The sequence below is a fragment of the Myiozetetes cayanensis genome, unplaced genomic scaffold (genome assembly GCF_022539395.1).
Source record: "Myiozetetes cayanensis isolate MyiCay16 unplaced genomic scaffold, myiCay2020 scf14, whole genome shotgun sequence".
In the NCBI taxonomy this organism is placed as follows: Eukaryota; Metazoa; Chordata; class Aves; order Passeriformes; family Tyrannidae; genus Myiozetetes; species Myiozetetes cayanensis.
Window position 1 is genome coordinate 2,132,321 of NW_026087048.1, and position 26,155 is coordinate 2,158,475.

Sequence of the window (26,155 nt, forward strand, 5' to 3'; positions counted from 1 at the left end):
AAGCAGGAGCCACGAGCAGAGATCTCAGACTACCTGCTCTGGAAGGTCCCACACAACACAACCTTTTCCCTGAGGAAACTTTGTTTGCCACAGCCTCAGAGGAGGGATTTTCCCTGATTCCTGCACTAGGGAGTGGGAAAGAATCCAATTCTTTTCCCAGGAGTTCCCTGATATGCGGGTGCAGAGCCAAGAGCAGCCCAAGCCAGGTGGGGACTGTTCAGTCGCCCTCCTGCAGCCCAAAGGATTCCCCCAAAGTCCTGTTATCTGCTGGAAATGAAAGCCCCAGAGCTGGAAGGCTCCTGTCAGTGCCCTCTGGAGCGATAAGGGTTTTATCACTCAGGGTGTCTCTCCCAGGCTATGTCTTGCAGAAGTGGTGACAGAAAGAGAAGGAACCTTTGCATCCCTCACAGCCCCAGGAGAGGGTCTGTGTGCCACCAGCAGATAAATAACACCTTGCAGGTCAGTAATGCCTCATCAGCTGCTTCCCCTTCAACGTTCTGGCCATTTTATATCCTCTTAGGGGGCAAAGAAGGTGCCACCCTGAGAATCACCACTCCAGACAAAGCTACCTACAATGACCCACTCACCCGAGCCCTGCACAGCCATCAGCAACCTCCAAAACTCAGCCCTCTGATTTTCAGCACGGTTTCTAAGGAGCTCCAATGTCAGCAAAAGCACTAACTAGGACAGGTCAGCCACCTTCCTTTTGGAAATTCAGCTGTGTCTCCCAAATTAAAATTGCTCTGCCAGGGGCTTCCAAAGCTCCTGCAGTTTATTAAAGATCAGGCATCCCCTCGGACATGAGCAGGAACATCGGCAACAAGGGGAGGGAGACAGACAGGCACTCCAGATCACAGCAGGCTGTAAGCACTTTAATTAATTTTAATTACAGAAATTGCTTGGAGCTGAGGCATTGCAGGCTGTCCATGCAGATTTGGTGGGGAAGGGCCTGTCCCCAAAGGCACCGAAGGTCACCCCCCAAACTTGCAGGCAGCACTGCCATTTTTGTCACCCTCAGGCACTGCTGTGTTTTCATTTCAGGTGACAGGAGAGACTTTTACTGCCCTCTTTTGTTAACAGGAGAGTTTTCCAACAGCAAACATCGAGGGGTGTGAGAACACCTTGCTGGGTCTGCCCCTAACCCTGCACATAAACTCCTTTCACAGGCACCTGTGGCCCAAGACAGGTGGGCCAGGCATGACACCCAGTGGTCAAACAGCCTGGATTGCCCCACACCCTCCTCTGGCCCGTGGAACTTTCTGTGACCTGAACCCCTCAGAAGTGACACCCCTCTGACCAGCCCATTAGGTTTGGCTTTACTCAGTGGAGCCAAAGCCTTAAAAAAGAATAAATGTTGTGTTCACCAGCAGCGATGGGAAAAAGTTCTCAGTCCCATCTCTAGCAGCTGTAGCCTCTTGATTTTCCAAACAAACACACTGGACATCTGGAATTCTCCCAGAGTGACTTTGTAAAGAAATAAACAGCCAGTGGTCCTTGAGATGAAAAAGCTGAGTGCAAGTACAGTTTGGGGTGAGGAGGACAAGGCAAGAAATCTGCTGCAGAAGTGAGGCAGTAAGAAAGGAACCCACTTGCTCTTCAAAACGTACTCCCTGTTGGACCATTTAGAGAAGTGTCCAGGCACGTTTATCTTCATTCTATTCCCCAGAGATTTTGTTCTGAGGCCTTTTCCTTCCAGATATTCCTACAGAAGGTCACTGCTGTTTCTCAAGTGATTCAGGTCCTGCCCCCCTGCCCTAGACTGTACATTCCTAAGTAGAACATACCCACTGAACTCACATTTTCTGCCTCCTTGGCACTTATGCTGCAAAAACACACTTTCATTTTCATGAAAGCTGCCTCCCTTCCCCCTCCCCCCCAGTATTTTCTGGACAGTGTAAGCTGGCAGATTTTCCCTCTGAACATGTGGATCTCACTGATAAAGCCTATCTGCAGCACTCAGCCCGTGCTGTGCAGTCTGTGCCGCCTCAGCTGCATCCCACCCGTGTTTGGGAGGCTCTAGAACCCTGCCACTAAAACAAAACAGCAACCTGGAGATGTGCTGATGTTCAAAACCCCTGGTGTGGCTCTACAATTATTAAACAGCACATCCAACAAGCTGCCTGCATTAAAACCCCACGAAGGGACCAGGGACCTACTACACTTTCAAAGCAGAACGAGGTTACATCCATCTCTCCTGAGCATCCACACCCGGGAAATCACTTTGGAATGAAGCTACTGCTGACTAGGGAGAGAAACCACGGGAAGGGAAGGGAAGCAGCAGCTTCTGGAGTGGAACTGAGGGACAGAACTGGTTCAGCCTCAGTGCCTGCAGCTGTGAGAGGTCTCTGCAGGCACAAACACAGCTGCCCCTCCTGGAGGCAGCATTGCCCAGGCTCCTCTGACTGAAAACACCTGTGTCCACCACCTGCAGCAACAGCTGAGGCACCTGCAGCTCCACACACCACTGTTCTGATCTCCCCATGAGTAACACCAGGGTGCACTCCTCCAGAAAATCATACATTGCTCTAGCAAGTGCTCCAGAAAGCCCCAAACTACAGATCTACATCGTTTCATACAGTTTGCCTTCCTAACTGAGCAGCATTTCATATTCCCAGCTTTTCATCGTCACGGGCTCTGACCATTCACCTTTCAAAATCAGACTTGGCTCATTGCAGACATCTGAGGGCTTCACTTTGTATCCTGCAGCTTTTAAAGGCCCAGCAGGAACCAAGACCAGACTAAGCTCAACACAGAGACCAAAACTCCATCCTTACGTTGTTTTCTGTTACTTGAATTGCATGACTAGGACTAAAGATAATTTAGTAATTCCTGCCCTTCATTAACGGAATGAGAGGCTCTCAGCTAAAAATTAGAAAGACCTTTCCATGTTTCAAAACAATAAATCTAATTAAATTCAAATTTTATACAACCTTACAACATGTTTTAGGTATGCAGAGTAAAAAGATTTAAGAGGCAGCCTGAATTACTTACAAGATTTTTTTCACCACATAATTGTTAAATTAAGACAATTTGCACACACTGCTACAAGACACTTCAAACAATCCCTTATATGTAGCCCATGAGACTCATCCTCAGGGGAAAAACCCACATATTTTAGGAAATACTGATGTGACACAATTTTCCTTCCTTGTTTTTGTTGAGCAGAAAAGGCCATGACTGAGCAGAGTTCCAAGGAGGGTAGGGACATCTTACACCTCTGGGAGGGACGGGCACAGGCTGCAGCAAAGGGCTATAAAAAGGTGATCCTCAGTGACAGTTTGTGCACCTCAGCCTTTAAAAATAACAGCAAGCCACGGCAGCAGGGACACCTGAGGAGAAACCCAGGCAGGCTGTGGCACTCTGAGCTGCAGGCAGAGCCCGAGGGCTGTGCTGAGGCTCCTGAGGAACCCAAGAGCCCCGTGTTTGTGGCACGGGGTGTGCCGTGCTCAGGGCAGGGTCACGGAGCCCCGGGCACACCCCAGCCCATCCCATCCCCTCCCCTCACACAGCCACGGCCCAGCCCGAACCACCCGCAGAGTTACTCACTGTGACAAGGGCCACGACTCCCGGCCTGCCCCAAACCTCTGTGTTCTCAGCTCATCACAAGCTCGGCCTCTGCCCCCGAGCCTCGGCAACACCCTGGGGACTCAGCTGGGACACAGCTCTGGGCACCCCCCTCAAACTCGCCACTCCTCCCTGCCCAGCTGGGGGGATCTGCTCCCGTCCCGCCTCATCAGGGTCGTGATCAGCTCCAGGTGATGGTGCCCTGGCATCAGGTGCACCTGGGCCACTTGAACTTGTAACTCTCCTCAATAGAACACCCTGAGGGTAACAGGTTACCCACCCCTCAGGCTGGTTAGGGCTGAGGCTTGTGTGAAGACAGAGCAGATATTTAATTAAAAAATACAGAGAACGTCAGCCAGTCACAGTGACCGTACAGAACAGAGAGAGGTAAAAAAAAACCGCCTCAGAGTTCTCTTTGATTCTCAACCCAGCACTGTTAAATATATAACACAGCTCTGTTCCCTGCACACACAGCTTCCCTGATCTACTATAAGTGTGCATAGGAACAACACCTCTTATATTAAAAGAAAAAAGGAGCAAACAAAAGTAAATGGAGTTCAGACAGCACAGAGCAGAGGTGAGGGCAGCAGTGGCCGGGCTTTACCTGCCTGCCGAGGGACAGGGCGGGCGCTGTGGGGACGCCGGGGCTGAGGAGGGAGCACCGTCCCTCAGGTCCATCACGATCCATCACGATCCGTCGGGTCCATCACGATCTGTCAGGGCCCACCGGGTCCATGGGACCTTCCCTCTCACCTCAGGTACACCCACGAGCCCTGTCCGGCCACACGAGGTGTGGGGGCCGGGCGGCGGCTCCCCCGTGCTCCCTCCCCTCACATCCCCCCGTTGAGCTTCCCGGGAAACCCCCAGGACCCCTCCTCGATCCCGGGGTTGAGGGAGCACCAGCTCCTCCCTCGGGGTGTCCTCGCCGGGAGGGACGGGACGAAGGGGCCCGGACCCCGCTCCCTCCCTTCTCCCTCCCTCCAGGACTTGAGGGACCGACCCCCCTCACCGAGCCCGGCCCACACGGCAGCTCGTGAGGACAGACGGACACACAGACACACAGACACTCGTCCTGCTTCCCGAAATTTTATTAGCAAATCGCAGTAACAAATATTTCTTAGTTATTTTTGACAGTCTGTGCTATTTCCCAGCACACACGCACACAAAAAAAATCAGTATTTCTCTTCATAAAAATATAGGTAGATTTAAAAAAAAATCAGCATTAAAATGAGAATAAAAATAGTCATATTTTAATAAAAATACTTACAGCTTGAGGGCTTTTTTCCCCTAGACTATCACTTCTTTTCTCTCCAGGTTCCCTACTGCTTTTCTCCCCCACCAAAGCAAATTCTGCAACGTAAATTGTTTTAACAACACTAGTACGGAACGAACACAGAGAACTCGCACTGTGAAACCTCCTCACGAGCCACAACCCTTAGTCCTGAGAACAAGAGACTCCCCACTCACAGCCTGCTCCTCTCCGGCACAGCCAGGGAATGGTTTGGGCTCCTCTCCGGCACAGCCAGGGAATGGTTTGGGCTCCTCTCCGGCACAGCCAGGGAATGGTTTGGGCTCCTCTCCGGCACAGCCAGGGAATGGTTTGGGCTCCTCTCCGGCACAGCCAGGGAATGGTTTGGGCTCCTCTCCGGCACAGCCAGGGAATGGTTTGGCTCAACAGGAGCGCTGTGTGTGGGTTTTCTGTGCCACCTCACATGGGAGCCACTTGGATCCAACCCTGCTGGGGGCCTGTCCTCACCTCACCTGGGCACAAAGATGATGGAGACTGAACACCCTGAGCTGCCTCTCCTGGTTTTGTTAAAACACCTCCTTACACCTTTTATTAATGTACAAATAATAAGCCAGAGCTTATGGCTTCACACTGCCCTTCCCCTGCTCCCCACCTGGCTCAGTAGCTGCCAGGATTTCACAGTAGAACAATGCCCTCACCTCCATGACACAGCCCTGACCCAAACCCCACAGCTGTTTTAACCAGGGCTTCATTTGCAGAAGTGCCATTTCCTTACACATCCCACAGCCTCCAGTTTGGGAACTGAAGGTATTTCTGAAACCCCAGAAATTCAGAAAAATACCACTGGCTTGGAGTTTACTCAATTTTCCATATGCCAGGGGAAGCAGGAAGCAGAATTTGCCGGGCAGGTGTTATATTTGTAGTGTTCTCTTCATGAAAGGTGCCCAACCAGCAACGAGGCCCCCACACAGCCACTCTCGCTCACTGCCCCTGGTCTGGAGGGGAGGAGGACTCAAAGTCAACCTCGTGGGTTACTTTGAGACAAGAACAGTTTTATCATTGAGCTAAAGCAAAATATATTATTAATAATAATAATAATAATAATAATTAAAAATAATGAAAAGGAAAAGAGAGAGCAGTAACACCCAAGGAAGAGAAGTGATGCCAGCACAACTCTCACCCCCCGGCCCAGCCCTGAGCAGTGAGCTGTGTCCCAGCCAGCTCCCCCAGCTCATCCACTGAGCACCATTCCATGGGCTGGGATGTGCCTGGGACCACTGGGGTCAGCTGTCCTGGCCATGCTCCCTCCCAGCTCCTTGAGCAGCTCCTCACTGGCAGGGCTGGGAAACTTGACTTGGGGAGACCCTTCTGAGCAACCACTAAAGCATCAGCACGTGATCAACACGTTCTCCTGCTGAGCCCAAAACACTGCCCTGTACCAGCCACTAACAATAACATCAACTCCATTCCAGCTGGAACCAGGACACAATGAAACAACAGGTTTTCCTGTTACTGCTCCCTCTTAACACAGCACTTTTTGAGGATTCTGCTCAAGAATCACACAGAAAGCTCATAAATGCACCTTTTAAATGTGAAGAGAAGCCCATGCACTATCCCTTATCCCTTGAGCAGGCACGTGTCACAGGCTGAGGCAGCACAAGACATGAAATAAAAGGAAATTAAATAAACAGTAGCAAAATGCAGTGCCATATTGGCAGAAACATCCACTCTCCTGCTTCCACATTCTCTTTCCCTTCCTTCAACCTTCCCATCCAGGATCACCTTCACTCCCTCCACGTCCCTCTCACACTCATTCCTCCCCACTGCTTTTTTTTTCCTCCCACCACCTCCTTCATTTCACGTTTCTTCCATCAAATCCTCCTTTCTGCCCCTCTCCTCCAATGCTTCTTCTACATTCCCTTCCTTCCACAGAAACACTTTCTTATCAACTGCACTTTAGCCTCTACCTAAAGCAGGGATACAGGGTTGCAAATAAAAGCAGCATATTTTTATTTCTTTCTTAGAAACTGGAAGCCACCAAAACTAACCTGACACTGGTTTTCAGCACCAGTTCACACCTCCTGCTCTAAAATCTCAGCCTAGAAGTGACCAACATAAAGCCAAACAAAACCAGTTTCCTTGTCCATCCAGAGTTGTTTCTAATAGGCTTTCTGATTTTTAAATTTATTCAATGGCAAAATAAATACGAATTTCTAACAACAATTGCATTAAGTGAAAAAAAATAACCTATTCTATACACATTTTTTTTGGTACCAATCGAACAATACTGGCTTAGAAACTAAAAATAGTTAAAATGATGCAACTTCCCAGTGCAGAGATGTTACATCAGTATCAAAGTGCTCACTTCCTCAATTTTGGGTACAACTCCCTGAATAAAACACAGATGTTTGCTGTCTGGGTTACAATGTAAACAGCACCTACACAAATAGGTGTTAACCAGACTCCAATGTGCTGACAATAATTGACAACAATAACCAAGTCCAACAGAGACTATTTCTTCAAACACCTGGGTTTTTTTGAAGGCCCTGCTTTGGTGAATATCCTGCCACCATCCTGTAAGAACACTGGATTTGGGTGCATGGAAATCACTACAGCATTTTCTCTCTTTTTCATCCACAAGTTGCCCTGGCCTGTGTCAGAGCACAGTCCTTGCTGCAGAACAGCACTGTTCCCAAAACCAAGGTCATGGTGTGTGATGGCATCGGCATTTCCTCCTCAATGACAGCAGTAGCAGAGCCCTGCACACAGCCAACCCAACCTGGCAGGTACCTGCCACCACCACGTATTTATGCCATTAACAAACACAAAAACTGCATTGCAAAGTGTCCTGAAGACTCACTAACAATTTCCCTGACTGAAATAGGAATGCACATGGTCTCCACCCCTGTGCAGGACAGGAATTACTCTGCAAGAAAAGATTATCAGTAGAAACCCCACACCCTGAGTGCATCACAAACAGATTGAAGTATCACTGAAACACTCAACACAGAAAAGCACTCCAGCTGCTGCTTGTGCTGTGGCATTTCCCTGGGGATCTCGATTCCCAGTTTTCCAAGATGCTCAGCAGACATTTAATGCCATCACCCAGCTGCTGGTGCTGTTGGAGAAGCAAGAAGCATCACACCAGTGACTCAGCCAAGTCAAGGCCTGCTGCCAGGGCTGCTTCCTTCAGCAGGGATGGAAGGCTCCTGTGTCTCCTGCCCGTGGAATTCTCATCCCATTAGGATATGCTGCTTCTCCTCTGAGGGGGGACTTCTCTTTGGGAAAGATCCTCACTGTCACTGTCACAGTTCCTCTGAAACACAAAGGCCACAGCGTCTCAGGCACGTGCATGAGATACCACACAGTGCTCTGACATCATCAGTGCACCATCTGTGGAGGAAAGCAGAGCCAACAGGACCCTCACAGCTGCATTCCAGAAGGTCACAGGCAGTTCTGGGGTCCCCACCCTCCATCACACACAGCTCTCCCTGTCACAGCAACACAACGTGCAGCCCACTGGAGACACACGCAGAGGATGCCACGGTCCCATCTGGGCTCCCGCTCCAAACCACAGCCCTCCTGTTGGGCTGTGCATCCAGGTAAAGGACAGCAAAAATCACTGCCCAGGAAAGCTGGTTCTTCTCCTCCCCCCCCTCAGGAAACGCACGTACCTCCTCCTGCAGCAGCACCCTGCTCACCAGCGAGCGGGACAGGCGGTTGCACAGCGAGACGATGCGGTAGGAGAGCTGTGGAGGGAGGGCAGAGGGGCAGTTTGACCACACAAACCCACCCAGACAGATCCAAACGCTTCATTCCCCACTGCCTGCAGCGATTTTACACTCAAGCCCCGTGTCCTGCCCTCTGACCCCCCCAGGTGAGGAGGGTTAAAGCTCCCTGCGTACCTTCCACCGCCTGCGGGCGTACTGCCTTTTGAAGTTCTCCATGTTCACAACAGATGATTTCCGAACCAGAGCCTGCTGCTTGTCCATGGGCTGCAAGATAAAAGAGCAGTTTTATTGTCTGCCTCCCTTGGGTGCATAAAATATGTAAGATTCCCCAGGTGCACTGGGGCTGGCTGGGGAGGCCGTGGGTTCATGCAGGGAAAAGCAGCAGAAAAAGAATTCAGTCCAGTCCACCCTGTGCCTGGACAGGACTCCTTTGATCTCAGAAAAAATCCTAAAACTGGAGGGTGCTAAGGATTGCTTTCACTTTAGTAAAGCTGCTAAGCTGCTTCTCAGTGCACACCCACCCCATCTCCATTTCCTCTGGATGACAACACTGCAAGAACATGGGAAAAGGGTGGCTGTCATTTAGTACTGGTGACAGGGACACACTGGCTGTGTCCTTTAACCACCCCCAGAGTATGAGGGCACAAGGCATTGACACCCTGGCTATAAATATGTAAGAATTGCAATACCTGACTCTGGCAAATAGGAAATAAAAGGAATATCTATCAGAATTCAGATGTGCCCAGCACTTGGGGAGTTCAGTCTGGTGGTAAGGAACAGATGTTCCACAGATCCTGACACACAGTCCTTCTGAAAGGGAAGCACATTCCACCCCAAAAGCACATCAAGATCTGCATAAACCAGAAAACTGCATCTAACAGATTGAGGGGGGAAAGGGTTCCAACCCAGATCTGGTAGAAGTGAAAAGAGAAAGACCAGGTATGAATACCTCAGAGATCACAGAGTGCCAACCATTCCAGCTGTTCTGATCTGTGTATGCAGGAAGGGGATAACAGAAATATTTGTACTGAACAGGGCTGGAACGCAGCCAAGCCATGCACCTGGAGCAGCAAGAGGACCAAAGGAGAATGGAAAACACACCAGTGAGGCTTCAAAACATCTTTTTCAGCAAAAGAATTGAAAATGTTTGTGACTACAAATGCACTTTTCTCATCAGATGCCGCAGGTTTGGCAGCATCTCAGCAGCAGTTCCAGGAGCCAGCCATCAGCTGGGCCCTTCCCATTCAGAGGTGACACACCACTCGATACAACAGACCTGGGACAGCGAAGCATTGCACTGTAAATACCATTTCCTCGTGCTGCAAACGGCCAGCACGGTGCAACAGGCTGGCAGGAATCGATCTGCAGGGGAAATAATGTCACTGGCTAAATGTCAGCTGCACAACCACCGGGAAAAGTGTCCCAGTGCCCTTTCCACAGCACAGCCTTGGCTGACTGAACAGCTCACCCTACCCCAGCCCGTGTATAATGACCCCCATCTCCGAGTACCCTGTACAGCAGGGACCTTGGCACTGCCTCAATCACCAGAACATCTTCTCAAAAGCACTCCAGGACAAGTCACAGCAACGTTGCCCTCACCCAAAGTGGCCTCCTCTGATGGTGCTTCTCATGGTGCATTGGCTCACACAGAAAATCTGCGTGAACAAACAACACGAGGATGGCTGAGGGAGGGCAGACTCTCTTTCCTGAGAGGCTTTTCTGCAAATACCAACCTCTCACTAGGCTTTCAGTTATATTTTAAGAATTAAAACTCTCCCCCTCATAAAAAAATCCTGGGTTTCCCTGGATAGTGTCCATGATGTATTCCAGCCAAAGGAACCTGCAGAAGCGACGACTGAAGCATCAGGAGACAATAAAAAATGGGACACACACAAACCTCGCAGTGCTGTTTGTCACAGCAGAGCCCAATTCTCCCCAGCCACCAACACCAGCCTGCCAGGGTCATCTCCTGCCTATCCACAGGACTTGGAAGCTTTGGAGGATTTTCCATCTGGTGCCAAGAATGAGGCCACAGGGAGCACCCCCTGCACAAATAACTATTTACTGTGTTCAGAACAGACATGGGAACACCTGTGCAGGTTAATACTCTGTAACCAAATGCCTTCTTTGAATACAAGACAGCAGGGCAGGATTCAAGTTTGGGTCAACTTTTCCTTTACTTTCTAAAACTTAAGGAAAAAAAATTAATAATCTTTACAGCAAGAACACTAGTTCAAATCCCACACCACAGATTGAGTCAGTTGTAGTTTGTCATCTTCTCCGCTGCAGAAAACAAACCAGAGGATTATGACATCACTTCTCAGTCACATATGAACATTTGCACTGTTAAAACTGCAGTTATTTGATCATTACAAGTTCCCAGTGGTGTCTTTGGAATAGGATTTCTTTGGTATAGGACAGGAAACTAAATCCTTTAGTTTAAAATTCAAGGAAACACCTTTGATGGCAAAAGACTTCCCCTGCACAACTGGCTTTAAAATCATCCTTTTCTTTGCTGTCAGCAGTTTGACAGAGCATTTCCACAGTACTGCCTAAGTGTTAAATTACTATACCATTTCCTCTGTTTTACAATACAGGAGTTAACCTTTGCAAACATTTCTCTGTAGGACTGCCTGCACTGTTTCCTTCAGCCAGCCAAAGACACTATAATGAGACCTGCATTAGTTTCCAGGCACCCAGTTTCTAATAAGTCCAGGCTGACTTATTCTTTATTCCAAGTTAATAACTCGGTACCTTCAGGAACTGTAATCCATGATGCACTGATACAGGCAACACAAAAGGCTGTAGGTTTAGATATGTCCATACCACTGTGAGAACCTTGTTCCTGCAAGTCCAGACACTCTAAAGAAAAAAATCATCATTTATCACCATGAGATAAAAAAACCTTCAACACTACAAAGCACTGGGAGATGATGGCTTTGGTCAGCACCTTGTGCAATACATCAGAACTTCTACTTGGATTTTAGGTGATGCTTTTGGGGAGAGTTTGTGCACTGGGACCTTTTTAAACTGAGGTACTGGAAAGAGGCAGCAAACCCTGCCCCTGGCCTGGCCTCAGCATCACTGATGGGATTCTGCTACACCAAGATTCAACCCTGCCAGGAATTCTTCACAGCGGGATCTGTTCAGCAGCTCCCTCAGCGATTCGTTCACGTCTTTGCTGAACACAGAGTCGAAGTTTCTGTTCACGCCGGCTTCGTTTTCCAGTTGAAAACCGCTCATTAAATCCTGTATCCACCTGAGTTCCTCGGAGAGTTCCTGCCTGAGGGATTCAAACTGGCCCTGCAGGCCGGTGTATCTCCCAGCCACGCCCGTCAGACCGGCGTCCACAGCCTTGATCTCCTCCTGCAGGTGCCTCCTCAGGGACTCGATTTTCCGGCACTCGTACTTCAGCTGGGACAGCTTGTGCCTCACGCCCTCGCTCTCCTCTTTGTACCAAGCCTCCTTCTCGTTGTAGATGGAGAGCAGAGCGTCGATGTCCTCCTGCAGGGAGTCCCTGGCGGCGGCCAGGGCGCCGCAGCCGCGCTCCGTGCGGGAAATGCCCTCGACGACGCGCGCGAAGCGCTCAAAGTTGGCGTAGGTGTTGTTGGGGGGCATGCTGGAGTGGCACTTGATGGTGTACTCCCTCAGCCGCTTGGCCTTCAGCTGGCTGCTCCCAACCTTCCTGTGCTCCTGTGCTCGGGGTTCTTCTTCCAGCTGGGGAGTCAGCGGGACAGAGGAACCAGCGTTACTGAGCGCTCACCGGACAGGGCAGGAGCTCACAACTCCACACAGAGGGTGCGGCCTGGCCTTGCACAGTGCTGGGAGATGCTGTGCTCACACAGGCTGGGCTCCATGCACACGATCCTGTGCTCACACAGGCTGGGCTCCATGCACATGATTAAAAAAATAAACCAAAAAACAACACCACACCAAACACACAAAAAACCCCAAACCAAACGTGACAAGTGATGTGCTTTCATTCCAGTGTGATACGAGCAAATGGCACGGCTGCAACTTATTTTCATGGTAATTTTTAGCAGTTAATAGTCTCAGGCTGTCAATACTTGTGAGAGGAAAAACAACGACCCTAAAGAAACCTCCAATTAACGTTTTGTGCGGCGCAAAGCAAAAACTGAATTTCAAAAATCCTCATTAGTCATGCTGAGATTAGCTAAATGTGTTTGCAATAAGAGACTTCTCCACACAAGCAGGCAGTGTTTATGATGAAAAATATGTATGGACACACAAATGTAAGCAAATCAGCACATGGGGTACAGCGGTTTTCTCTTGAGAGAAATCCATTTTCCACACTGACTGCATTCAACTCTCAGTCCAAGACAGCACTGAACCCAACACACACCACGTGTCCATGCAAACAGAGAAGAAGGATGGAAAAATGCAAAGCCCAGTTCAGTTTGGGAGACTGTAAATGTGCAATAGAGATCAGAGCTGGGGCACCCTCTTTCTGAAAGTTATGCTGATAAAAGAAGCCATTTGCAGAAATCCAGGGATTTACTCAGACCCAGCCAATTTGTTCCCAGTAGGTCTCTTTGAGACACCCAGGGTCACTAGGCACTTAGGGGGGCAGTTTTCCATGGAACACACCAGTAAGAGTGACAATATGATCCCAGCTTTGCTCACAGCCAAAACCAGGATCTGTTTGTTCCTCCGGTCTTACCGTTATCCAGGGATGAGACAGAGCTTCCTGAATCGTGAGCCTCTTCCTAAAAAACACCAACACAAACACCCCACAGACTCCAGTGAGAAATTCCTGGGACACAAGTCCATTGACCCACCCTTCTCCCGGGCTCCCTATGGAGCATTTATCAGGATAATGCCAGGACAACTCCCAGATGTCAGGGTTCTGTTGCTCCCCGAGCCTGCTGCTTGGCTGCAGTTTAGTTGCTGTTCTGAACTGCAGTGGGTAACTGGCCTCACTCCACACAGTTTGAATTCTTACTTCATCCAAACCTACCTGGATTTTTGTGCCCCCTTCCCTACAAAGCACCATAATATCTCTGTTTTGTTCATCTGACAAGCTCAGAATAAGTTCTTGCTGCAGACCTTTGATCCAAGTGTGCCTTAGTCGAGGTGTACAAGAGCAATTGTGTCCCAGCTGTCCTTTGGGACAGGACAGCACAGCACTGCAGGAGCTGTTGTTTCCTGAAAGCAACATTTCTGAGGGGAATACTTCAACCTCATCAAACTTGATCAGTCCTAACTTCCTCCTGCACTGTGGCTGTGTGGTGAACAGCACATCAGGAGCACTGAGAACCAAAGAGAAACACAGCTATCATCACTGACTTCTCCTTTCTTACAGACAGGCTGCAGGACCTGTGCAAACCTCTCAAACCCCTCCCCACTCTGAGGCTCTGATGATTTGCAGAAATCTTGACTGAACAGTCCTCTCCTACCTATTTTCTCTCCCAGTGAAGCCACTAGGAAGGACCACAATGGTCTGACTTCCCTCCAGGACAAAGTCACAGGGAAGGAGATGCTACTTCTGCATGAGCTTTAAAGTTCCTCTGAGCTGGGAATAAAGATCTGCAGAGCTGTCACACAAACTCCAGGTGACTGCAGACAGACTTGGAGCAATCCCTTATCAGCAGCACATGGAAAGATTTTTCTGGCACGGCACCACTAGGGGCATATTCTGGGATGGTATCACCTCATAAGAGACTGCAACGGTGGAGTGGGAGTTACCCTGAACTCGAGATTCTGCTCACCATTTTCAGCTCTTCAGCCCCACCCTGTCGTAAAAGCTTGACTCAGGTGAGAATTCAGTCCTGAACACGAAATTTAGCTGAGAAGATTTGGTTCCTGAGGGTTCCTGGGGCAGTGATTAACCAGGGGCAGCATCCCTGCCTTGCTCTGGGATGGCAGCGCATCTGCAAGGCAAGCTTTGCACACACCTCACCAGGTTTATTTGAGAGACAAACAGGTCTTTCTGGAGTTTTTTCTTACCGTGTATCTTTCACCAGAAGCTTCTGAATGAAATCTTTGGCCAGGTCACTGGTATTGCTGAAAAATTCTTCATCAAAGTCGTAATTCACGGCTGTGATGTTGGCAAGCGTTTCTTGTTTAGTTTCTCCAAGGAAAGGTGATGCACCACTAAGCCTGGATGAGCCAGAAGGAAGAATCAGTTGGAAAAATTCAACTGCACAAGTTCTGGTGAAGTGACAGTGACTGTGTAACACACTCTTGGGGCATTTGTGGCTCTGGTGCTTCTTTTTTCCTCTGCAAAGCTACTGACAAGTTCCCTGCACAGCAGGTTCAGCCAAGAGCCCTTTCTCAGGTGGATCCACAACACAGTGTGTGATCAGAAGCCTTGCCCAGGGCCAGCTCCCCTGGACAGGTAGGGCCAAGCTGCTCAGTCAAAGGAATCCACAGACAAAAGGATTTTGGCTGCAATAAAATCCAACAGCTGCTGACCAACACAAATGTTCATTCCCTTGGCACCCTGCTCCAGCTGCAAGGGTATAATGGAGGCACCATCAGAATAAAATGTCATTTAGCAGTCCTTACTGAAGGGAAAGCTTTCCTCCTGCTTTGCTTATCTATGAGCTGACAGGGTTGATCTCCATCTTGATGGCTCTATTTACCATTGCTCCATAATACTGGAGTGTCAGAGCAGAGTCACTGCAGGCTCCTCCTGCCCTCCTCTCCTCCAGGTTCCTCCCTCCCCAGCACACAGGGATGCTGACTTGCAAAACTCTGCTTTCCAGGAAACGTTATTTTGATCTCATGCCTTTTTTATCATCTTCTGGGCTGTTATTGTGCTTCTCTGTTATGCCCAGCTTTGACAGCACAGTTTCAGGATGCAGCAGGCTCAAAAAAACACAGGACTGCAGCAAACTCCTGGGATCTAAACTGAAATGTTGAGTACCAAACCATTTGTTTACACAATCCTGCTCAACAGACCTTCTACTCTGCACTGCCACTACCACACTGACTGGGAATTTTGGGGGCAGGCAGAAAGTCAGATGGCACCACCTGGCCTTTTAGGTCAATCCCCAGCTACCACGTGGTTTTATCCACAGAATAAAACATTTGAGTGCATAAACTGCTTCCTCTCTCTCCCTACAGTCACACAGTGACTCCAAAGCCGCTGACAGAGCAAGGCAGCACCAGTGAGGTGCTCCAGCTGTCGCTGATGAAGTGAATGTCATGCCATTAACCACAGTCACTCACTTCTGAACAGCTTTCACATACTCCCTCCTAGGCTTTTGTTCCATCTCTGCTGCCCACAAAGAAGGCTACAAGCAGGCACCTCACCACACACCATGGGCTTTGTTCCAAAACTAAAGCCTGGAAAGCTGCCCTAGAGCCTTGGTTTCTTTGCCCTCTCCCCAAACTCTGCTGTGAAGGAGCTCTAATTCCACCTTCTGGCCCTCTGCTGGGAGCCAAAACCAGCAGTGCTCTGTTCTGATTTTTTTTTGCTGTTTGGGACCCAGTTTTGGAGATCTGTAAAATCAGAGGATTCCCAAGTCCTAATATCTAATGGAAATGACTTTTGTCATATCCTGACTCAGGGCCTGTAAACAGGTAACAGCAGACAGACCTCAGCACTAAAGCCCAGTGAATCACTCCAGTGGTCACTGAATTGAGGGCTGGGCTGCATTTTGGTCTCTACACCTGATGATGGCACCCATTTGATGATGGCACCCATTTGATGATGGCACCCATTTGATGATGATGGCACCCATTTGATGATGATGGTACCCATTTGATGATGATGGTACCCATTTGATGATGGCACCCATTTGATTGCTGCCACGTTTGCTAAAGCAGGATCATAAACACACCCTGCTTATTCAGAACAATTCAGGACAAGAGGCTTTCAACTTACCAGGCGATACTAGTTACAGAATCACAGGATCAGTCAGGTTGGAAAGGACCTCTGAGATCATTGAGTCCAACCCTTGACCCAACCCCACCTTGTCACCCAGCCCATGGCACTGAGGCCACATCCAGTCTGTCCTTAAACACCTCCAGGGATGGAGAATCCACCCCCTCCCTGGGCAGCCCATTCCAATGGCTGAGCACTCTCTCTGTAAACAATTTCTTCCTGATACCCAACCTCAACCTCCCCTGGCACAGCTCCAGGCCGAGCCCTCTTGTCCTACTGCTGGTTCCTGGGAGAAGAGACCAATCCCCACCTGGCTCCCCCTCCTGTCAGGGAGTTGCAGAGAGTGCTGAGGTCTCCCCTGAGCCTCCTCCTCTCCAGGCTGAGTCCCCCCAGCTCCCTCAGCTGCTCCTCATCAGACCTGTGCTCCTTCCCCAGCTCTGTTCCCTTCTCTGCCCCTGCTCCAGCCCCTCCATGCCCTTCCTGAGCTGAGGGCCCAGAGCTGGACACAGCACTCCAGGGGTGACCTCACCAGCACTGAGTGCAGGGGCAGAATCACTCCCTGCTCCTGCTGCCACACCATTCCTGAGCCAGGCCAGGATCCATTGGCCCTCTTGGCCACACTCTGGCTCATGTTCAGCTTCCTCAACCAGCACCCCCAGGTTCAGTCACACAGTTGAAGGCAAGCAAATTCCTACTCCACAGCTAACGGTGCAAGCTGCCCCCTCCCACGACACAGAGCATGTTCCTTATTGCTGATCACTTGTAGGGAGACATTTTTCTACCTTAATCCCAGTGGCCATGACGAGCAGCCAAGCAGGTAAAACATCTCCTGCACTGGATGCAGCACAGAAAGCCCCCTGGAACTCTGCCCCCAGCACAGAACCCTCAAGGCAACTGTGAGACCCCCCAGAGCAGCTGGCTCTGTGCATCACTCATGGCATGCCAAGCATTCCCACCTGCTTATCCTCAACTCTTAAGTTTTCCTCTCATCATCTGTGGACACCCATAAATAGAATTTAAGAAGTGTAATGCCCTGGCAAGTACAGGTTTGTCACTGGAGACCAGAATGCTGATAAAAACCAAGGATCTGGACAATATTTCAAGCCCCTTTCCCAGAGCTTTCCATTTGTGCAATTCCCACATCAAACCAGAGGAAAAGCAAGGAGTGCTGTCCCTCTGTCACACCCACTGCCACACAAGCAGGTCCCCAAATAGTCAAGCTCCATCTTCAAACTCTTCACTGCTCGTCCCCAGATGCCCACACAGACTCATTCCTTTGAGAGCCTGAGCTTGTCAGAATTTCCTCCTTTTATTTATTCATCACCAGTTGACACACTTTTCTTCTAAAGAGTATCTGTGCCTAAGGAGCATTCTGTGATCTCTTTTTCCCCCTGTGTTCACTGACTATGATGCTAACCCCAGACAGCCTTTGCTTTACCAGCTTTAACAAACCCCTTTTTTTGCCCTGCAAGTTGAATTCTCAGTTCCCAGGCTCAGCTTTTCTGCTCTTTTTCCACCTTAAACTCACCTTTTTGAACATGAACGTATTTATGCATAACAATGACAGGCAATCTGAAGCCTCCCTGGTTTTTTCCAGCTGAAGTGACACACCTTGCCAGGGGTGCTGTTACACTTTCCCCTCCACACTCTGGCAGCTCAGTCATCTCACCAGCAATGGATATGCTTGGCTTTTCCATCCTCTGCCATTGATGAGGTCCCAGGGGGAAGCAGAAATGCCCAGGGGGTGCCAGGGGACATTTGCTCTCAGTTTGCTCAGGATGCCCCCCTACTTTTAGCCCTTATTTTCAAGCTGGGTAAGAGCAGGAGACAAAGCAGTGGCCACCCCCTGTGTGCAGGTGTGTCCTCAGGTGGCTGCAGGAGGAGCTGTCCTGCACTAAGGCAAGGCAGCTGCAGCAACATTGCTGCTGCAGCAGAGCTGTTGTACTCACAGGATGTAGGTGATGACTCCAATGCTCCTAAAAAAACAAAAAGGAGAGGAATGGCAAGGGTTAACACGTGACCTGTGCTCTTCCTGATGTTCAGAACACGAAAAAGGGAAGAGCAGCTGCAATACAGGCAGGAGAGCCACCGTGGCCTTACATAACCACTGACATCTCTCTCACAGCTCAGTGTTCCAGGCACAGAATTAACTTTGCATGTGACAGCAGGTACCGTGGGGATCTGGAGCCTGGGTTTCTGCTCCAGTGGGTGTTCACTACAGCCCCCATCAGAAATGCAAAGGATGCTTGCTTTGGGGTGACCTGGTTTGCCTCCCTTCTCAGCAGATGAGATCAGTGCACAGGTCTCCTCTGCTCTTGTAAATAAAGCTGTCACCAGCAGGCACTGCTTGCACTGCCTTCTTCTAAGAGTGCTCCTCTGCAGGGGGCAGTGGCAAACACTTAACTGTAGCTGCCATCACTCATTGTCATTTTGCAGAAATTAAATGCTTATTTTTTCATTTCAAAGGATGCATAAAAATGGAACGACAGAGGATGGAGGTATTAGCTGTGTTTAAGTTTTTTGTCTCATTTTGTGGCAGAGCAATGGATTCTACTCAAAACAGGAAAGAGTAAGTGTAGAGAAACCTGGGGAAAAAAATACAAATATTCTAAAAAAACTTACCACATATCTGCAGCTAATCCAAGTGGTTCATAGTTTACAATTTCTGGAGCTGTAAGAAACATTTAATTAACCATCAGCAACGAAGTAACACGTTTTTACCAGGCTGGAGTAGCAAGGACAAGAACTACCAAGAGAGAGAAAGGGGGGCAGAGAGAAAAGTTACTTATAGGATGCATTATTTGTAATTTTATAGCCCAAACAGGAGCTCAAGATCACTGCTGTCCAGAAAAGATTATGAAGGGTGACTTAGTGCAACTCAACAAGGGTAAAGCAGGTATTATACACTAATTACAGTGTAAATTACCACAAATAACAGATGATTCCAGCTCCCAAGAACGTTGCTGCCCTCAAGAATCAGAGCTTTGGTTTTGTTTTGAGCTGGTGCCATTCCAGCAAGTCTGGAAAGGCCAGTCAGGAAGAGCCCTCGAGCAAGAGCTGGAAATGACTTGCCAGGCTACACTGCTATCCATGGCAAACTGTTATCTTTATAGGAAACACCTCCTCACTGGAAAACATCCCCCCAACAACACTGCAAGCAGGAGAAAGGGGGAGATAAGATGAAAAAAAGGTATCTGTAACAGTTGTCTTGAACTGGAATATTAATTACAATTCTCTCCCTGCTCTCAAACCAAGCCCAAACCCCCTAACTGAAACTAGGAGAAAGGAGTAGGATTATCCCAAAATCCAAGTGAGGCAGGTTAGAATTGTGATCAGGGAGGAACAGGAAGAATCAGGTGGTAAAATGGGAAGGGTTTTGTACTCAGCAGGTGACCACTGTGAGGCATTTTAATCCAGAAAGCAATGACAGAGGTCCCCACGTCCCTGTGCCCTCACACACCACAGCACAGGGAGAGTTACTCCAGGCAACAAGGAAAGAAATTATCATTTACATTTGCAGGGTTTCACAACCTCAATCCTGAATTTGCACCTCTCAAGCATTTATTTGGCAGCAGTTCACTCTCACCTGGTTTATAGGAAGCACCTTCCACCTACCCCAGAAAAATAAAGCAAACCTCCAGATTTAAGTCACCTGGGGAGAAAGGAGATGTCTCAGCTTCCTCATGTCATGCAAGACAAAGGAACACGTCACTCACCCACAAATTCTGGAGTTCCAAAAATGTTTTTAAACTCGACTCCATCTTCTATTTTGTGAGCCAGGCCAAAGTCAATGAGTTTGATGTGTGGAACAGGGATATTCTTGTCTAGAAGCATTATGTTTTCAGGCTAAAAATAACAAAAGATGGATCTATGTTATTAAAATATTAATATCTTGGAAAGTAACAGAGTTTTCAAGTGCTTTTTTTTTTTCCTTTGCAAGCACAACCCTGTAGAACAAGAAACAAGAACAAGAAACACATCTGTGTCTAACCATTTATGATGGTTTTGATGAAGGGATGACAGTGAAATCTGTGAAATCTTGAGGGGTTCTAGTCACATCTGGACCTATTTAGGGAAGGAAAATGATCTCCTCCGTGAGACAATTCACAGCTGCAACAAGGCCAGGAAGATCTGGGATTTACCAGCTGAACAGTCCAGAAAATGGGTAGAGTTGGGATCAGAGGTCCCAGACCATATGATGGCAAGCTATTAAAAGAACATTCCTCACAGCATTGTAGGGAAAAGCTGGAGCTGGAACTGTGAAATTAAAACTGTCATCTTCAACCACAGACTTTACTCCTTTCCCAGATTTAAGGGAAATTCCCTAAACTTCTTTCTTGAACTGAATTTCTCAGCCTTATCTGCTCCCTTCCACGGCCCCAATTCACAGGGTTCAGAGTAAACTCTGGGTTCAATTTCTCTCCCATGAAGAGCTTTAATTTGCCATAATTTAATCATAAGCTTAAGAGCAACAGTGAGAGAGTTTGATTCCCTGCTGGCCTCTCCACAGCAGATCCCAGCATGGAAATTGCTCCTGCTAACACACATTCTCAGTCAGAGCTGCACTGGGAGAGAGAGCATGTGAATAATTTATTGTCATAGTCTTAGACTAAGAATGTTTTAGCCTCAGGCTACCGAGTCAGGTTTTTTTTCCCATGGATTTAGGGCACAAGTGTTCACCTCAGATAGAGGATGCAAGGTTCTTAAAGCAGCCAGAACAGCCTGCAATGGCAAAGCCACAGTCACACCTCTGGGACTGGCTGATTCCTTAGGTGTAAAAGGCACTGGAGCTCCACTGCAGCTGAGGGAGCCCAGTCAAGTGAGGAGATAATGTTTTAATCATCTCTGTCTAATCACATCACTGCTTAAAAATACATGTCTGATTTAACACCACAAAACTCCAAACCCAGTCCTTTAAAACCCAGGAGAGAGTTATTGTGTGAATGCATTTTAGGTCATTTGACATTCACCATCAGTGAAATGATCCTTTATTTATGCTTTCTGATTTCTATCTTGCAACATCTTCACTGACCACCTGACCTTACTGGCACTAAATATCAGAGTTAGCAAGCAGAGATCAGCTGAAGTCTAAACCAGCACCTTTACCTTCAGATCAAAGTGAGCAATTTTCTTGGAGTGAAGGTAATTCACGCCATCCAAGATCTGCTTGATGAACCTGGTTGCTTCCTCTTCACTCAAAGACTCCTTCTGTGCCAGGAAGTCAAAAAGTTCCCCTCCAGAAACCCTGCAAAGCACACCAGCAAACATCCTGTTACCTGCTGCGTTGTAACACATAAAATAAATGTCAGCACAGAAAGAGAAAGCAGCCAAGAACCTCAAGGCAGTCGGGAAAAGGCCACCCTTGCAGACAATCCTGGGCTTTGTGTTCTGCTCCCAGGTGTGCCAAAACCTCCTTCTGGCTTCACCTCCCTCCCCTGGAAATTAAGGACCAGCTTTTCCATTGGTGCTGTAAGGTTTGATTCACCAAGGATTACACAGCACCCAAAAAGTCACGTTATTTGATGAATCCACTGACACTTCCCCTTTTCAACAGGTGGATTTAACCACTTCAACTGCTATTCTTCAACGTTTTCATTTGAATCCCTTTTCTTTGCAGGACAGCCTGTTCTCACACACAGCCTCGCCTGACACAGCTGACAGGAGAGCATTTATTTGCTGCTAGAATTGTTAAGAAGAGAGCAGATTGCAGCAGGTTGGAAGGCACCTAAAACTGCTTTTCCAAGTCAAGGAAGTGTTCTTAGTTACTACCAGTTTTCAGATCAAAATTGGAATATTGCTCTTGTGCCTTGTACTGAGAGTTCCAGTGCTATTTCTCTATGTATTATGAAGCAAGATGATCTAAATATCGAATTGGGGCTTGTTTGCAGCTGCTCTTCATAATTCTGCTTACATTTATTGTTTCCCGTTCATGCTGTCATTAACATTATTGGTTTATTCTCATTTCAATTTACCCACAAAGCAGCTGTTGCTCTTGGTACAGGTGACCACCCACCTGGCAGAGACTCACACAAGGCCTCACACAGAAGTCACTTGGTGCTTTCACTGTTACAACTCAACGTCTGGCAAACCAAAATGAGCTTCTACAATCCAGGAATAAATACATTGCAAGTGCTGTCTTTGGCTGCCACCTTCTCCTTCCTGTTCACCTCAGTTACTCAGCCTGGGAGGCTCTTCCTGGACCTCTGGTTTTCTTTTTGAGGGGACACACCCCAAGGGTCTCAGCACGAATTTCAGCCTTGCTGGATGGGTTTTGGTGCAGCCTGTGCAGTTCAGGAGGAAGGGAACACTCTCTCCTTTCCACACTGTAGGAGGTTTAGGGCTCTTGGTTCATTAGTCTAAAAATTATTACAGCCTACTGTGACAAACCAGTAAGGAAATGTGTGAGGAAACCCTGTCTGGGTGAGATCTGTGGGCAGTGAGCAGGGGAAGTTCATTTTCTCCACCGTTTCTATTCCAAGTGCACTTGGGCAATCCCCCCTGGCAGACTCTGCATGCGGCCATCAGGCAGCCACCTGGGCTGGCACAGCTCTGCTGCTTGTCTGGAGCCCAACCATGCAGCCACACTGCTCTCTCTTCCTCTTTCCCCCTGGGAAACCTCCCTGCTGATTGTTCCTTTCCGGTGGACTCAGAATTGAGAAGCTCTCTCTGAGCCCACACACTCCAGTCCTTCAGGACAGGCAAAAGCAGGTGCCACTTCAGGAGAAGCTGAGCCACTTGGAAAAGCCCCCCTGCTCACCTCTCCCTGGCACAGAGGACACTTTCCTCTTGCAGGAGACTGGCAACTTCCTTCTGAGGAATCTCCTCTGCTACACGAAGCAGCATCAGAAAAATGGTTCAGCTGCCCAAACTGGAGGTGCCTTAATTCCCTTTGTCTCTTGCTGCCCCCAAGAGTGGTCACTTAAACCAGCTGGGTTGGTGGCTCAGGGCACACCAGGAATTTTTTCCCCAATGTTACTTTATCAGCAAAAGACTCCCTCCTACAAAAACCCACGTGAACATCTCGTTTTCTGAAGGTCAGGGAGTGGCAAACATGACAATCTCCAGTCTCTTGTGGCATAGCCTAACACATCAGCCTAAGCTGTAGAGATCTTAAAGGAGTAATCTAAGGGAAAATTCAGCTGAAGAGATGTGATGATTTCTCATTAACAAAAGACTCAGGCTTTAAAACCAGGTTTGAGTAAATTGTTTCTCTGAACTCAGAGAAACCCTCAAGCAGAAGAGATTTAGCAATCCCAAAAGCCAGTTATTATGGAATCACAGAAAAAACCCAAACAACCAAACACTTCAGCACTGATTCCTTTGCAGTACAACACTCATAACTGCACTGCAAGTCACAGTTGAACATCCAGGGGGGATGAACACCACCACCTGCAAATGCTCCTTTCTCAAAGGTCACAGAAGATTTCCTTCCTCTTTCCCTTCCACCAGGTCACCTTATTGCCACGGCAAGGGAGAGAGAAAAGGAGACCTTTTACTGGACTTGGAAGGAAAAGCAAAGGCAAACAACACCACTGATTGCTTGGCAGGAGCTGCTTTGTGTCCACAGCCCTGACACTTCCCAGTGGAGGAGACATCAAACCTGCCTCAGGCTGCTGCTGTGTGGGCAGAGCAGGCTCCAGGCAGGGCAGGACACACAGAAAATTCACAAAGAGCTGTGGGGGGGAAATGCCTGAGCAGTGAGCACAAGGAAGGACACACTGAGCACCTGCCACGCTGCTCCTCCTGCTCCTGGACAGGACAAACAGCACCTGTGGGAGGAGGGGACAGTCTCGCCTGTGCCAGCACAGGGAGGTTGGGAAAGGGTCAACTTTTCGGACAATGCTGCTTTTAAACACCAGAGCAGCTTCTTCAATTAACCAACAACACTGGGGACGTTCTTTTGAAGCTGAAGTCCACTGTAGATTAACAGAAGAGTGGTTGGCCAGGTGCTGTAACCTTACCTTGCTAAACTGCAGGGAGTATGAGACAGAGCAGAGTGTCAGAGGGGGAGAGATCATCTACTTACAGGGAGAATTTAATTACCTTTATTAGCAATTATCCTCACCCTCAATTTGTACACAGCAGCTGAATGCAGAGGCCTTAATCAGGTCAAAACTCTGCTGCACCCAAACTTTGTGCAGCATTAAAAATCCTCTTCCCTTGCCCTCCTCTTTTCCCTTAGCTCATCTAAATGAGGAAAACACGGGAGCAGTGAGAATGGCTGCAGATTTTGCAGAGGGTTTGATGGCCTCACACGTGTGAGAGCAGGAGGGAAAATGAAATGAGCATTCAGTGGCTGCTTGTGCTTCCTCCAAGGTTCACGTCAGGGCAGCAGGAGGCCGACATGAGGTAATCCCCCTGTTAGTAAACTGTTTTCAAGTTGCCAGCACTCCCTGGCTCGGTGTCAAGTGACCTCAGCTGCCATTAAGGTACACCTGTATCCCCAGGGCACAGGGATGAACTGGGGGGCTGTTTACCAGCAACCTCACTGGGTGCTCCTGCCAAAATCTGTGAGGCCCAGGAACGCAGTGCCTGGATTGCCAGTTCCTGCCGCCCTCCCCCACGCCTGGAGGGCAGTGCCCTTACTCACAGCTCCAGGATGAGCACCACGTCCGTCTTGTTCTCGTAGATGTCGTGCAGCTCCACGATGTTGGGGTGCAGGACCTGCTGCAGGATGCTGACCTCCCTCTGGATCTCCTCCCGGCTCACCCCGCGCCGGCTCGCCCGGCTCTGCCGCTTCTTGATGAACTTGGCGGCGTATTCCACGCCCGTGCTCCTCTCCTGGCACCTCTTCACGATGGCAAACTGGCCACTGCAGGGGCGAGAAGGTGACAGAAAGGCTTTCATGGAATCACGGCTTCCCAAATCACCTTCATCCTGGGAGCCCTGAGCAGCACCTGCTGAGCTTGTTCCCGCTCCAACAGTGGGAATTCTGTGCTTAAAGGCAGTGGAGCAAAAGGCAACCTCCCACTGGGTGTGAAATGCAGCAAAGCCAAACAACCTCTGGCAAAAAGGGAGGGTGATGTTACAACCTCTAAAAAGCAGAATCAGATCTACCCCAAAAGGTTCAGGCCACCTCTCCTTCACTGGGTAATGTTTAAGGCCTTCCAGTCTGCAGCACGGCACTGGATGTTCTGAAAGGATAAATGTCTGCCTTGGGAATCATCTCTAGAGGAGCACTCAAAGGATTGAGAACACTCTGGAAATGTAGAAACCGGCCTGCAGTAGCCAATTTTCAAATAAAAGAGTGGTTTATTCAATATTTCTGCACTTCAGCTGGTAATTTAGGTGTAAAAACTGGACTAAGTGCACCTCCAGGACAAAGAATGTCCCACTGTACAACATTCCCAAGCAGTACAGTGGCTGCACTAAGGTTAAAGGGCATGTGCCTGCAATCTGCTAACCAAATTTTCCTCCCTGTGGCTCCTGAAGCAGCGCCACTGCAAAATTTCCCCCTTATCTCCCAAGGACTGGCAGATCTCCAGTCCCAGAATACACATTTGGTATCAGATACTTCCTCACTCGGGTCATTAAGTCCAACTTGCAAGGAAAAGACTCATCTTACAGGTAACCTTAACCTTTAAGCTGCTGTGATTGTGCCAGGCAGGAGCTCTTTATAAGAACCACAGACTCAAGAAATGCACCCAGATGGGACAAGGGTCCTTATCCCTTCAGGAAAAATCATTCACAACCGGAATAGAGACCGTGGCCATTTGTCAAACACATTAATTGATTCATATTTCTCCTGCTTTTCTCATT

The 26,155-nt window shown here is 48.7% G+C and overlaps 1 protein-coding gene across 3 annotated transcripts in view; it reads right to left on the minus strand.

The window, feature by feature from the left end:
• Positions 1-4,637: 4,637 nt before the first annotated feature.
• DAPK2 (death associated protein kinase 2) overlaps positions 4,638-26,155 on the minus strand; it is a 38,285-nt gene continuing 16,767 nt past the window's right edge. For 2 of the 3 annotated variants that reach the window (XM_050309605.1, XM_050309606.1), the window contains exons 3-10: positions 24,987-25,208; positions 21,503-21,641; positions 20,113-20,242; positions 19,019-19,067; positions 18,346-18,372; positions 14,512-14,664; positions 13,226-13,271; positions 8,815-12,261 (exon numbers count right to left, since the gene is read on the minus strand). In XM_050309605.1, the coding sequence (XP_050165562.1) occupies positions 11,626-12,261; positions 13,226-13,271; positions 14,512-14,664; positions 18,346-18,372; positions 19,019-19,067; positions 20,113-20,242; positions 21,503-21,641; positions 24,987-25,208 (1,402 nt within the window). In that variant the 3' untranslated portion in view covers positions 8,815-11,625. The other variant, XM_050309607.1, reaches the window with a different exon arrangement.